The sequence below is a fragment of the Hemitrygon akajei genome, chromosome 14 (genome assembly GCF_048418815.1).
Source record: "Hemitrygon akajei chromosome 14, sHemAka1.3, whole genome shotgun sequence".
Lineage (NCBI taxonomy): Eukaryota > Metazoa > Chordata > Chondrichthyes > Myliobatiformes > Dasyatidae > Hemitrygon > Hemitrygon akajei.
This window is the reverse complement of record NC_133137.1, coordinates 33,441,658-33,456,062: the sequence shown is the minus strand read 5'-3', so window position 1 is coordinate 33,456,062 and position 14,405 is coordinate 33,441,658. Positions and strand designations below refer to the sequence as shown.

The following is a 14,405-nucleotide window of genomic DNA, read 5'->3' as shown; positions in this document are numbered from 1 at the left end:
TTTCACATCAACCTCTCAAATTCCAATGTTAGAAAGTCTCAAAAAATCATGCAATAAATAATCCACTGTTTATTATAAACATGAGAAATTCTGCAGCTGCTGGAAGTTCAAAACAATGCACACAAAATGCTGGAGAAACTCAGATCAGGCAGCATCCGTGGAAAGGAATAAGTAATCAACGTTTTAGTCCAAGATCTTTCTTTAAGATTGAATATAAAGGCGGGGGGGGGGGGGGGGGGGGGGAGAAAAGCAGCATAATTAGAGGGTGATGGATGAAGCCACATGGACGGGAAATTTCAAGGGCTGGAGAAAGTGGAATCTGACAGGAGAGGAGAGTGGATCATAGATGAAAGGGAAGGAAGAGGGGACCCAGAGGAGGTGAAAAGAGGCAAGGGACCAAAGTGGAGAATAAGAAGAGGGGAGGGGGAGTAATTTTTTTTTACCATAAGGGGGGAAATCAATATTCATGTCATTAGATTGGAGGCTATTCAGATAGAAGGTGTTGTTCCTCCACTCCGAGGGCGGCATCATCTTGGCACAAAAGGATGTCATGGACTGACATGCCGGAACAGAAGTGGGAATTAAAATTAAAATGCTTGGCCACCGGGAAGCTCTGCTTTTGGCGTTTATTATTTTCATATTGCATATGGGCAGCTACTCAATCTTTGGATTTACTGCTTTCCAGTGGGGGGGAAAAAAAGTGAATAATCTTCCCAACTCTATCAACTACTTGAAAGTACCTCAGATGTGAAAACAAGTACTTTCTTCATAATATAAATTAAAACTCAAATCAAATTACTTCCTTGATAATGGACCTTGCATTTCCAGTAACTGCTAATTCCATTGGGATTTTCAGTGTTAAGCTATGCAACCATTTCAGTGTTATTGGTGCAATGGACTTAATTACATAATGCAAAAGCAAAATACAGCTAATATTTAAAATCTATCAAAAATCTAAAAAATATACAGTGGATCTGACAAGATGGAAATTATATGCTAAAGATGCATTCTTATAGTAACAAAACTACTTGTGTTTTAGGTAAGAATCTCAATTTAATACAAAATCTTATTTCTAGAAATTTCATCTTTCATTAGTTTAGGTAAGCTTTCTTGTATCTCTCGGCATGATAATAGCCTATGTCATTTTCTGATTAGCAACACCGAAGCTTTGATATAAACTTGGACAAACAAAACTACAGGAATTCATTTGCAGGAATTAAAGAGTATTTAATTTACCAGTATCACAGAATGATGAAAGCACATAATATTACAAAATTTTAAAGAATTCTCAATATTTACTAAGGTTTTAAGGGTACTATTTTATGCAAGTTGATCCTTGCTAGAGATCTATTCAACATCTCATTAGCTGAAACACAATAAAACTTAAAGGATCACTCAAAGGGAAACAGTAATTTGCCACCCTTCAAATATCAAGGACGGACAAATTTGTCAAGTGAGAAAATAATTCAGATCACTTGCCTCTGTAGCAACTTTGATCTAAGCAGTTGTTGACACGCTTCCTCCTCTTTAGTTGTTTCTGGTCCATTATAAAGGATTCGTAGCATGGAGCACGCCAGTACAGAAAGTCCTAATGCAAGATCAGCAAGGAAAGGAAGCCCTCCTGAAACGTCTTCTGAGGATTCCTGTCACAAGCAAATAATCAAAACAAGCAGAAGCTTCAAAAACTAATCAAAATGTGGTGAGAGGAATTTGAGAGATGACATATATCTGGCAATTAAACAGAAACAAACTATGTACCTTACCTGGGCTCGAACGGTACAAGCAAATCCCCACATGGCTTTATCAGGTGTGTTGTGCTCTCGCCCGCTCCTCATCTCAAAAGAAAAAGTAACTGTGTCTCCCTCAACCTGATAAAAATATATACTTAAGGCTTAATTTCATACCCGAGACAGCCTAGTGACTTCAGTTCTAAATAAAACTTGTTTATAAAGCAATATCTTTGCCATTTAATCAGACTTCAATTGATCATTTCAGTGACTGTTTAACTAATTTCTTTCCCTGAAAATAAGTCAAATGTACTTCAAAACTACATTTACTGAAGAGCTGCTGCAGCTCTCAAATAATGAAAAGGTACATAAACTTAGTCACAGTCAAAATGATTTAATTTTACCTAATTACCTTGACCAAGTCCTTAGGCCAACCAGTTCCCAAGACACTACGGCTTCCATATCCCAATGTATTACCACCGTATTCTGCTACTTTCCTGCTGTTTGTGTTTGGCCCTGCATAAATCACCAGCTGCAAAAGTAAATTGCACATTATAGAAGGATATTACTGAACATTAAATCCTACTAGTTAAGAAAACTAAGTTCACAGTACCCTACTTGAACTCAAATCATAAAAGTTGAGGTCATATGAAAACAGATATAGAATTTAGAATAAGGGCTATCCATCGTAAAGAAAAATAATACTCAAAAGTTCTCCACAGTCTACTCCTGAAACAAAGTTTTCACATCATTCCAAGTGGGAAGATAGCCAAAGTTGACACCCAAAACTTGAAAAAATGAAATATGAAAAACTAGGAAAGAAATTGCAGTGGCTTGGCTGAGATATTTGTAGCTTCCTTAGCCAGGTTGGGACACCAGAAGGCCGGAAGATGCTAATGTTGATCAGCTTGTTAAGTGGGTCAGAGGATGGCACTTTGCCAAGTCAAACTAAGGCACAACTTACACATTAACTTGTAGCACAATGAAAAGCATTGTACAGCAGAGGGACTTAGGGTTACAGGTAACACACACAAAATGCTGGAGGAACTCAGCAGGTCAGGCTGATGCTGCCTGTCCTGCTGAGTTCCTCCAGTATTTTGCATGTGTTGCTTTAGATTTCCAGTATCTGCAGACTTTCTCATGTTTAGGGCCACAGGTACATATTTCTATGAAAGATGAGACAGAGGTAGACATGGTGGTGAAAAAGACATTTGGCACACTTGCTTTCATCAAGCACTGAGTACAGGAGTTGGTGAGACTGCACTTGCAACACTGTGTACCTGGTCTGGTCATTAGGTATAGGAAGCATGTCATTAAGCTGGTCATTAGGTATAGGAAGCATGTCATTAAGCTGGAAGGGGTACAGAAAAGATTCACAGAAGTTACTAGGACTAAAGTGCTTGAGCTATAAGAGACTGGTTAGGCTGTGACTATTTTTTCTGCAGTGTAGGGGGCTGAGTGGTGATCTTATTTCGATTTACCAAGTTATGAAGACCATAGATAAGGTGAGTAATTATCAAGGCTGCAACTTTTTCTTGACAGAGTAGCAGGCTTTGTGGTAATCTTTTTGAGATTTGTATATTATGAGGGCCATAAATAAGGCGAGTGGTCAGAACCTAAATCTTGAGGGCTTATACGTAGGGTGAAAGGAAGAAGCTTTAAAAGGAATCTGAGAGACAACTTTAACCATACTGACTCAGATGGGTCATGGAACAAGCCGCAAAGGAAGTGGTGTTGGTGGGTAGAATTATAACATTTATAAGGCATTTACATAGATAAGAAAGGCTTGGCAGAGGGGCTTCCCAAACCTTTTGCTGCTGTGGATCAATACCATTAAGGAAGGGTCCATGGATCAAAGGTTGGGAACTCCTGGCTTAGAGATTAGTGGCAAACACAGGGTAATGGGCCAAGATCAAACAAACAACTCTGCTACCATGGACAAGTTAGCACAAAGGTCCAGTTTTCAAATTGTATAATTCTGTGACTGCTTTTCAAACAAAGATGTTTTGGTCCTGTATTTCTTAATCAGAGAAATAATCCTCTCTGCATCCAGCTAGCTAAGCTCTGTGAGAATTTTGTAAGCTTCAATTAAAGCTCCTCTTCTTCTATACTCTGTCGTTCCTTTTGCCAAACTATTGATATTGATAAGAGAATAACTAGAGCCCAAAACCAATCCCTCTGGTACCATCTCATTTTACCATTCCAGTCTAAGAAATATCTACTTATTACCATTCTTGGCTTTATGTCCAGAAACCAACTCTCAACCAATTCAGTGCATTAGCCCCAGTGCCCTATAGAGACATTTGTTCAGCCATCTGCTGCTTGGGATTTTCTTGAAAGCCTTTTGAAAATCCAATTATCCCACATCCACCTGTTTTCCCATTTTTATTCTATTAGGTACATCCTCAAAGAATTCCATTTGGTAAGCTGAGCCTATTTTTATTTTACTTCCATTTAATCAATGTTGACTCCATCAAGTCTCATTATACTTTCTACTATTTTCTGCAATTACATCTTTTACTATAGATTTCATCATTTTTATTGATTATGAACAACAGCCCGGTAGCTTCCATTTTCTCTTTCCCTCCTTCCTAAATTTTGGGGTCAACATTTGCTATTCTCCAACAGACAGCAATAATTGCAGAGTCTATAGGACTTTGGAAGTTGATTACCAGAGCATTCATTATCTCTACAAACACCTCAGGTAATACTCAAATAGATTATGTCCTTGGGATTAATTTACAGCATTTTCGCCACCTATACTGATCATTCTATCAGCATTCTAACACCTCTCCTCCACTTTTTTTAAACACACTTAAATGCATCTTGTTTAACTCAAAGCATTAGAAATTTGAAAATTACAGTATTTTTTCTGCCATTTACCTTGTCATAATCATATTGGGAGGAGCAACGAGTATCAAACCTCAGATATAGGCAGCGTGCACCAGGAATATGCACAGTCTCTTTGAACTTGTAGTTGTCTCTCACAGGATGGACTGTTTCTACTGTCTTTCCTGCCGCCCATGGTGCAGGGATCTTCAACCCGGTCAGAAAGCCAGGTTCTTCCTTTTCCTCCAGCATACGGTAACTCCTAATATAAAGAGTTCATTTTGCAGTATTCCAACAAATTTGAACACAATGCTACATTAAATCAATAAGACTGGAAAATGAAAGGTTTAAATCTGAATCAAATAAAAATGTCAATAGGCTAGCAGGTCAACATAGCGGAAAAAGCAGGAGGTGATTGGGTATATTTCCTCAAAGTAAAGTGGATCTGCAGATTGCCAGCTTGTGCTGTGAATACTGGTCAGTTGAGTTTGTGCAACAGAATTATTATCAGGTTTAATATCACTGACATACGTCGCAAAATTCATTGTTTTGTGGCAGCACTACAATGCAACAAAAAAAAATCACAAGTTACAATAATTACATAAATAAGTGAATATTGCAAAGAGAGCAACATAGTGAGCCCTGTTCATGGACAATTTAGAAATATGGTGACAGAGGGGAAAGCTGTTCCTAAAATGCTGAATGCGTATCTTCAGGCTGCTGCATCCAATGGTAGTTATGAGAACAAGGGATATCCTGGATGGAAAGATCCTTAAACAATGGATGCCACCTTCTCAAGAAGTCCTTGGTGGGGAAGCTAGTGCTCATCCTGCAAACCTCTACAGCCTATTTTGGTCCTGTATTTTGTAGCCTCCATACCAGGTGGTGATGTGATCAGTCCATGGAACATCTGCAGAGATTTGCCAAAGTCTTAGGTGACATACCAAATATCCTCAAACTCCAAATAAAGTATAGCTGTTGGCATGTCTTCTTTGTGAAAGATCAATATGTTGGGGTCAGGAGAGATCCCCTGAGATACTGATGCCCAGGAACTTAAAGCTTTTCCACTGCTGACCCCCTCAATGTGGACTGCTGTGCGTTCTCCCAACTTGCCCCTTCCTGAAGTCTACCATGAAAAGAGGACCAACTTCTGCACAGAAACTACTTCAAAGAGTTAAGAGTAAATTTGGTACCAAATATTTAACTAATAACTTTTCAGATTTCTTTCCAGTACTTAGTTGCCATTTTAATCTTTTTTCACTTTTCCAAGGAGATTATATGGATGATGATGGAATGAGGACAGGAGGAACAATTCTACTGAATCATAATGATTTGTATGCATCATATGTACTGAATCATAGTACAGGTCAGTGTGGAAACCTGCATGTCATGCATCTGTAACATTGATAAGGTTGAAAATAACTATGTTACAACACAGAAAAAAAATTTAAAGTAGTAAAGGTAGGAACAGCAGGTTAACTTTTATCACCTGTCATCTAACAGGGGAACTTTCCCCTTCTGGCTCTGTTCAGCTCCTGCATAGAGATCATCACCAACATCTGTGAAAACGGGAGTTTGTGTCTTCAATAGCAAGGCAGTCTGAACAAGAGAACAGTGTATTAAACTTAATGGATTCAAGATAAGCAGAGATACAGTTTTAGTCATTTGAAAATTGGATGTTTCAGTTAGCTTCTGAAACAAAGGTATAGCTTCTATAAAAGCATTTTATAAATTTTAAAAGCACAAGAAATAAGAGAGTAAAGAGAGCACAAGAAGCCATAGAGTTGGGAATATTGCTAGGATGCTAAAGAGAAAATATACAGAAAAAAAAAGCCTTCAATGACATTAAATGAAATAAACAAGTAACTAAGGAAATAACTGGAGATAATATGAAACATTTTTTCCTGAGATTAATCGCTTTCATTATAACATTCACATTCCAATTATTGTAGATGATTAGTTGAAAAAAGATCCAGTTATTATAGATGAATATTTGGAAAAAAAAAGGTCAAACATTATTGTGTAAGTAATTACCTGGCTGGTGTAGAGAACAAGCTGAACAAGCTGTGGCATAAGTGCATCCGCCATTGTCAGTGTCTGGAGATTTGGGTGCATTAGTGAGGTAAGCAATATTGGCAGCAAATGGCCCAACAAAGTAGCCTTGGTGATTTGTTCCAAGCCCTTCAGCCTGCAATGAAAAAACAATCTTATTTTATTCCATGGATAGGAATCATTTGGCCTAAGGCATTGATTTATTTGACTCTTGATCTCATCACTCAGCTGTTGAAACAGAATAGGAATTGGCACACCAGAGAAGGAATCGTTAAGGATATGTATGGTAGTATTTTGCTAGTGATAACAATGTTTTATGCATTCAGTCTATCAAGCTTCTTACTCTTTCGGCAGTCATGAGACAGCAAATCCTTATGCCTTCCGAACCATTGCAGGAGACATCAACCAGACTAGCCTGACATCTCTGACAAACTACCACCAGAATAACAACTGTGGAACCAGACAGGTGAGCACATTGGATCACAGTTACAGCACCATCAAAAATGCTTGCCATGCTATACTAACACTTTGGCAAATTCAATCACCTGACTGTACTTCTGCCCCTCCATTATAGCAAACATAGCACCAGTGGTGAGGACAGTGAAGGTATGGACAAGGGAGATGGAACATTTAAAAGACTGCTTTGAATTAGTGCACTGGATCATATTCAGGGATTCATCTTCAGATCTGAATGAATAAGCAATGGCCATTACTGGCTTAAATCAACACAGCAGGTTAGGCAGCATCCATGGAAATGAATAAGCAGTTGACATTTCGAGCTGAGACCCTTCAGGGCTGATGACAGGTCTCAGCCACAGCATCTACTGTTTATTCATTTCCATAAATGCTGCCTGACCTGCTAAGCTCCTCCAATATTTTGTGTGTCGCTCTTGATTTTTTGCATCTGCAGAATCTCCTGTTACCGACTTAAATTAAGACCTGCTTAGATGACGCTCTGGATGAGCCAAGTGATTTACAGTCTGCTCTATAAGAGTCCAGCTACAAACTACAGTAAGCCATTGTGAAAACAAAAAAAAGCAATCCTGTATGTAGACAGAATCAGATGCTTGGCAGCTGTGGCAGGTTTTGCTTGCCACTACTTCCCATTGGGGCAAAAATCTAACAGCATAAATGGCAGTGAGCTTTATGCCTTTTATGCAGACTTTGAAATGGAGAATAACACTATGCCTAGGTGAACCTCCACAGCAATTGGTGACTCTGATCTCTGTCTTAAGGGCTGATGACAGAACATCCTTCAAGAAAGTGAACTCTTGCAAGGCATCAGGCACTTGATGCTGTACCCGGCAGGGTACTGAAAATCTGTGCTGACCAACTGGCTGGAGTGTTCAAGGACATTTTAAACCTCTTACTGCTGCAATAAAAGGTTCTCATCTCCTTCAAAAGGGGCATCAATCATACCAGTACCAAGAGCAGCATGAGCTGCCTATTGCCCAGTAGCACTCGTGTCTACTATGCCGAAGTGCTTTGAGTGGTTGGTCATGGTTAAAGTTAATTCCTGCCTGAGCAAGGAGCTGGACCCACTGCATCATGGTTACTGGCACAACACGTCCAAAGTGGATGCAATCACATGGCTTTCCAACTTGGCTTTAGAGCACCTACACAATAGCAAAACATACATCAAATTGCAGCTTACTGATTACAGCTCAGCATTCAACATCATCCCCTCACTACTTTAGTCAACAATCTTCAAAAACTAAGAACCCATGTACCTCCACTGCAACTCAATTTTCGACTTCTTTATCTGAAGACCAAGTCAATGTGAAATAGTAATAACATCTCCTCTTTGCTGGCAGTCAGCACGGGCATGCCTCAAGAAAGTGCTTATCCCACTGCTCTACATCCATGACTTTGGATCAGCACATAGATCACATGTCATCTACAAATTCTCAGATGGCAAAGAGGTGTAGAGGATTGAGATAGAATGACTGGTTACATGGTGCTGCAACAAAAAAAAATCAAGCATTCAACATCAGCAAGGCCAAGAACAGACTGTAGACTTCAGGAAGGGGAATTCAGAAGAACATACAGCAATCCTCATTGTGGTCAGCGGTGGAAAGGGTGGAAGCTTCAAATTCCTGGGCATTAGTATCTCTATGCCCAACATATTGATGCAATCACAAAGAAGGAATGCTAGCACCTATACTTCTTGAGAAATGGTAGGTCACCAAATACCCTTGCAAACTTTTATCTATGTAGAGCATTTGGACTGGTTGCACCAGAGGCTGGTATACAGCTTCCAATGCACTGGATTGAAAGAGGTTGCAGAGGGTTGTACAGTCAGCTAGTACCCATCATGGGCATAACCCTTCCCACCATCAAGGTGGTGGCATCCATCATTACAGACCTTCATTGTCCAGGACATACCCTCTTCGGATTTTTACAACTGTGGGGGAGGTACAAGGGCCTGAAGACCAGACTCAGTGCTTTAAGAACAGTTTCTTCCCTTCCATCATCAGAATTCTGAATGGTCAAGGAAAATTAATTCATTACTTGCCATTTGAAATGTTCATATATTTTGTAATTTATAGTAATTTTATGTCTTGCACTGTACTGCTGTTGTAAAACAACAACATTTCACAGTAAACAACATATGCTGGAGGAATTCAGTAATTCAGCAACATCTATGGAGGGGAATAAATAGTTGACATTTCAGACTGCTACCCTTCCTCAGGACTGGGGGCAGATTCTGGATCCTGCCCCCTTCCTTTTCAGTACTGAAGAAATGTCTCAGCCCAAACATTAACTGTTTATTCCCTTCCACAGATGATACCTGATCTGCTGAGCTCCTCCAGCATTCTGTGCGTGGCTCAAGATTTCAAGCACCTGCAGAACCTAGTGCGTTTAAATTTTATGACATATGTCAGTGATAATAAATCTAATTCTGATTCATCTTAAGCATGGTAATATAAGAAATGTAAGATGACAGGGCCACCTGGCTCCCTAAGTCTGCTCTGCCATTCAACAAGATCATAGCTTATCTTCAGCCTCTATTTCCCCTCTGCTTCCCAGTAACCACTGACTCCTTCAACGTATAAAAAGCTATCAATAACTGAGCCTAAAAAGACCTTTGGAGTAGTTTTACCAGATTTACTACCCTTTGAATGAAGGGTTTTTTTCCATTCCTAAATGGTTTCTAATTTTTCCATCACAAGTCTGTTCATTTATGTGCAACAACAAACAATCTGCTGAATGAGCTCTGCATGTTGATCAGCACCTGAGGGAGGAAAAGAATTGTTAATGTTTCAGGTTAAAATCATGTAAAACCCCTCATCAGGACAGGATGCAGGGTTTCGACCCAAAATATCAACAATTCCTTTCCTCTCCCAAATGCTACTCGAGCCACTGGTTGCAATCCAGCAGACTGTTTGTTGCTCCATATTTCAGCATCTCTGGATCTAGTAACTCCAGTTCATTTAGTTAATTCTAGCAGATATATCTTTTCCTCTTCAGGAATGTTGGTTGCATCTTGACCTGACATCCAAGAGAAAAACTGCTAACAAAAGTGAGAAAAAAATAAGGGAAAGAAAGAAGGGGACTGACAGAAAGTCAAGAGGGGGAAACAGAGAGAAATAATGGCTTCCATAAAAGTTGGAACAAAATCACAGAACTTAACATGGGAGCTCTAAACCACTTAGTACTGAGACTTCTCTAAGGGACTGGGGTGGGGGAATGAGAGAAGTGCCTATAGAAATATACCTTGTATACAATGAAACAAAGTTAGTAAATTAAACAAAATAAAAAGCTGCACTGACCTGTGTTCCTTGTCAGCTATATCACTGTTAATAACTGAGGTGGTAACACGCTGGAGTTTTTCAAGCACCTCATCACATCCTGCTAGGATTTTGGTGGCTAGTGCTAAAATACTGGCCTGGAGCTCCTATATTCAGGAACAAAATCACAAGACTTGAGTCACACAGTTAGCCATCTTCCCAACAGCGGACAACAGGCAAATTGCAACTTTCAAGTTCAAAACAAACATGAACTGACATTGCTGACAATGAATAGAAAGAATAAATTGCAAACAAAGCTCAAAATACAATGACTAACAAGCTTTATGAAAATGAAATCTTTCTAGCACTTTCTGAGCTTGCAGCTAACTTGAACAGGACAAACCATGGTCTGTACTTGTGGCACAATGGAAGAGGTGGCAGACCTCCGTATAGGGAATACAAAATATTCAGTCAGTATTCTTCCAAGAATAAAGATTGGATTAAGCTGTTTTGATTCTAAACGTTTGAAGAACCTGTTACGAAAATTAGTTGCACTATAAGGACAAATTGGGAATGTAACTGGGGGCAGTTATGCAACATCAGCGCAGTAAGAATAAATGTATTCTGAGGAAACAGTGAGCCTTAATGAAGTTGCTGAAAGAACAAAAAAATGCAACAAAGAAAATACAGTACATTAAAAATTCAAATCTTTACTTCCACTCCCACCTTTTCTTATGCATTTTCCCCCTACAGACTACACTCAGGAATCTGGAATTTACTCTGTGGTGAACAGAGAAAGGAGAAAACTGTAACAGAACTACTTGACTCAACCTTCTTTGTGGTAACTATATCTATACTATATGAAGGAAATGGTGCTTGCCAACTTTGGTAGGACGTAATCTGAAATAGTACTCTTCTTATTGCAGCCAAACAGTAACCTATCAAAGTGCATTTAAGTAACATTAGTTATACATTACATAAATTAGCTCATTCAAATTACATAGAACAATATAGCACAGTAAAGGCACTTTGGCTCACGATGTTGTGTTGACTTTTTAACCTACTCTAAGATCAATCAAATCCTCCCCCACCACATTGTCCTCCATTTTTCTATCATCCATTTAAGAGTCTCTTAAATGTCCCAAATCTACCTGCTTCTACCACCAGCCCTGCCAGCGCATTCTATGCACCCACCACTCTGTAAAAAAAATTATCTCCAATATCCCAACTATACTTTCCTTCAATCACCTTAAAATTATGTCCCTACATTTTAGCCATTTCTCCTGAGGGAAAAAAGAATCTCTGGCTGTCTACTCTGTTCCTCTTACCATCTTACACACTTCTATCAAGTCACCTCTCATCATCCTTCACTCCAAAGAATAAAGCCCTAGCTTGTTTAACAGAAACCTATTGTAATATAACATCTGTAACTGTTAAAGAGTAGTACTTAATAGTACTTCTCATTACTACCATCGGGGAGGTGGTACAGGAACCTGAAAACCCACACACAATGATTCGGGGCAGCTCCTTTACCTCTGCCATCTAATTTTTGACCAGCCCATGAACACTACCTCATCATTCCTTTTATTGCATTATTTTGTCATTTACAGTAATCTAATATTTTTGCACACTGTACTGCTGCCACAAAATAACAAATTTCATGTCATGTAAGATCATAATAAGACTGATTCTGATTCTATGGAAAATATTCAGAAGCTAGATGCATTTCAAAAAAGACAATTTCCTTATAACCCTCACAGACTCGTACAAACAGGTAGTAATAGATTACCCCAGGTGGCGGGGTGGAGATACGTTTCTACCAAAGGAGGTTAAGGCACTCCTTCCTTCGGCTAGTCAGCAGGTCACCCTTGAGCAACGTGTAGCATCTACTTAGCACCCTCCCCAACCCCCCAGATCAGGGCCATGTGAAGCCATGGGAGCAGGTGGTGGATGGTCCTATGGGAAGCTGGAGCATAAGTGTGAGGTTATCCACTTTGGGAGTAAGAACAGGAAGGCAGATTATTATCTGAACGGTGTAGAGTTGGGTAAGGAAGAAATACAAAGAGATCTCGGAGTCCTTGTTCATCAGTCACTGAAGGTGAATGAGCAAGTGCAGCAGGCAGTGAAGAAGGCTAATGGAATGTTGGCCTTTATTACAAAGGGAATTGAGTACAAGAGCAAGGAAATCCTCTTGCATTTGTACAGAGCCCTGGTGAGACCACACCTGGAGTATTGTGTACAGTTTTGGTCTCCAGGGTTAAGGAAGGACATCCTGGCTGTAGAGGAAGTGCAGCGTAGATTCACGAGGTTAATTCCTGGGATGTCTGGACTGTCTTACGCAGAGAGGTTAGAGAGACTGGGCTTGTACACGCTGGAATTAAGGAGATTGAGAGGGGATCTGATTGCAACATATAAGATTGTTAAGGGATTGGACAAGATAGAGGCAGGAAATATGTTCCAGATGCTGGGAGAGTCCAGGACCAGAGGGCATGGTTTGAGAATAAGGGGTAGGTCATTTAGGACAGAGTTAAGGAAAAACTTCTTCTCCCAGAGAGTTGTGGGGGTCTGGAATGCACTGCCTCAGAAGGTAGTGGAGGCCAATTCTCTGGATGCTTTCAAGAAGGAGCTAGATAGGTATCTTATGGATAGGGGAATCAAGGGATATGGGGACAAGGCAGGAACCGGGTATTGATAGTAATTGATCAGCCATGATCTCAAAATGGCGGTGCAGGCTCGAAAGGCCGAATGGTCTACTTCTGCACCTATTGTCTATTGTCTATATCACAAGTCCTGGTTATGTGACCACTGAGCAGAACTAAAGGTGCCACCAGAGGGTGACTTCTCACAACTCATCAGTGAAACAGGTAGCCTTCCTATTGTAATGTCTCTATTTTCCTTTTCAGGGTGACTGAAGTTCTATTGAGATCATTGATCTACAGCAGCACTCAAAAACTACGGTTCTGCACAACGGCATGTTCCTGTTCTTGAAGCTCACTGATCCACCATGTCTTGGAAAGTCCAGGTTCGGCATTAAATCAGGTGACTTCGGGGCCTGCACGGCTCTGTGGACATGAATTCTTGCTGGTATCACGTACTGAAGTGTAGCAGAAGCCAGAACATCAAAGACAGCGGGAGTGGCTGGTGGAGTGCTCAGCACTTGGTAATCAATTTGACGATTCTCAAGTTGGGGAACTCAAAATAAAAAAAGCACACTTCAGCCTGACTGTAACATGAAATAGCAACTGTTGTCTCCCCTGTCACTGTGGAAGGAGTAATATTAATGAAAGAGAGCCTATGGGATGTCAAAATGTTGGACAGAACAGTTAGCTTTTGATGGACTGTAGACCACGGAACTCTCTTTGGGGCTTTATTGTTGCTTGCATGGTGGGTTGTGGGAATGCTGATGCTTTATCCTAGAATACTTTGGGGGAGGGTTGCTACTGCTTGTGCATGGGAGGATGGGTGCTTTGGAGTTCTCAAGTCTTTTTTCTATCATTCATTCTTTAGGGGGTTTCTTCTGTTTCAAGGATGTCTGCAGAGATTAAGAATTACAGGCTGTATGTAGTACACATTCTATGAAATTAAATGGAACTATTGATACCAGGCAGATAATCTCTGAAAAGTATTGATAATGGCTGGAGTTACCCATCTTGTAAAGACACTGCTCAGAAGGGAATGGCAAACCACTTCTGTAGAAAAATTTGCCAAGAACAATCTTGGTCAAGACCATGATTATGCATGTCATAATGACACAGCACACGATGATCAGTAATAGATTTGGTTTTGAGGGAGACATAGTATTTTTAACAGTGTATTTTTAAAAATTAATAAGCATTACTATGATACTAGATTTAGAAACCAACTGCATCTGGTTGCTGTTACTTGTATCTATACCTTGTGAACATCTAGAATGTTGCTATCGGTTGAGACCTAATAGGTTTGATTTTAGCATAAACATTAATTTTAGATTGATCCAATTTACTTGGGAAAGTGTTCTTGATTAGTGTTCTAAGATTGGTTAATTGGATCAATTAAAAACATTTCCACTTTTTTTGCTAGATTTGTA

General features: G+C 39.8%; 1 protein-coding gene across 6 annotated transcripts in view; it reads right to left on the bottom strand.

Annotated features, from left to right (window-relative positions):
- LOC140738468 (probable E3 ubiquitin-protein ligase HECTD4) overlaps positions 1–14,405 on the bottom strand; it is a 318,241-nt gene that overhangs the window by 165,827 nt on the left and 138,009 nt on the right. For all 6 annotated transcript variants that reach the window (XM_073065772.1, XM_073065777.1, XM_073065774.1 and 3 more), the window contains exons 18-24: positions 10,382–10,506; positions 6,591–6,744; positions 6,046–6,155; positions 4,611–4,818; positions 2,140–2,259; positions 1,764–1,868; positions 1,480–1,643 (exon numbers count right to left, since the gene is read on the bottom strand). In XM_073065772.1, coding sequence (XP_072921873.1) covers positions 1,480–1,643; positions 1,764–1,868; positions 2,140–2,259; positions 4,611–4,818; positions 6,046–6,155; positions 6,591–6,744; positions 10,382–10,506 — 986 coding nt within the window. The remainder of the gene's footprint in view (positions 1–1,479; positions 1,644–1,763; positions 1,869–2,139; positions 2,260–4,610; positions 4,819–6,045; positions 6,156–6,590; positions 6,745–10,381; positions 10,507–14,405) is intronic.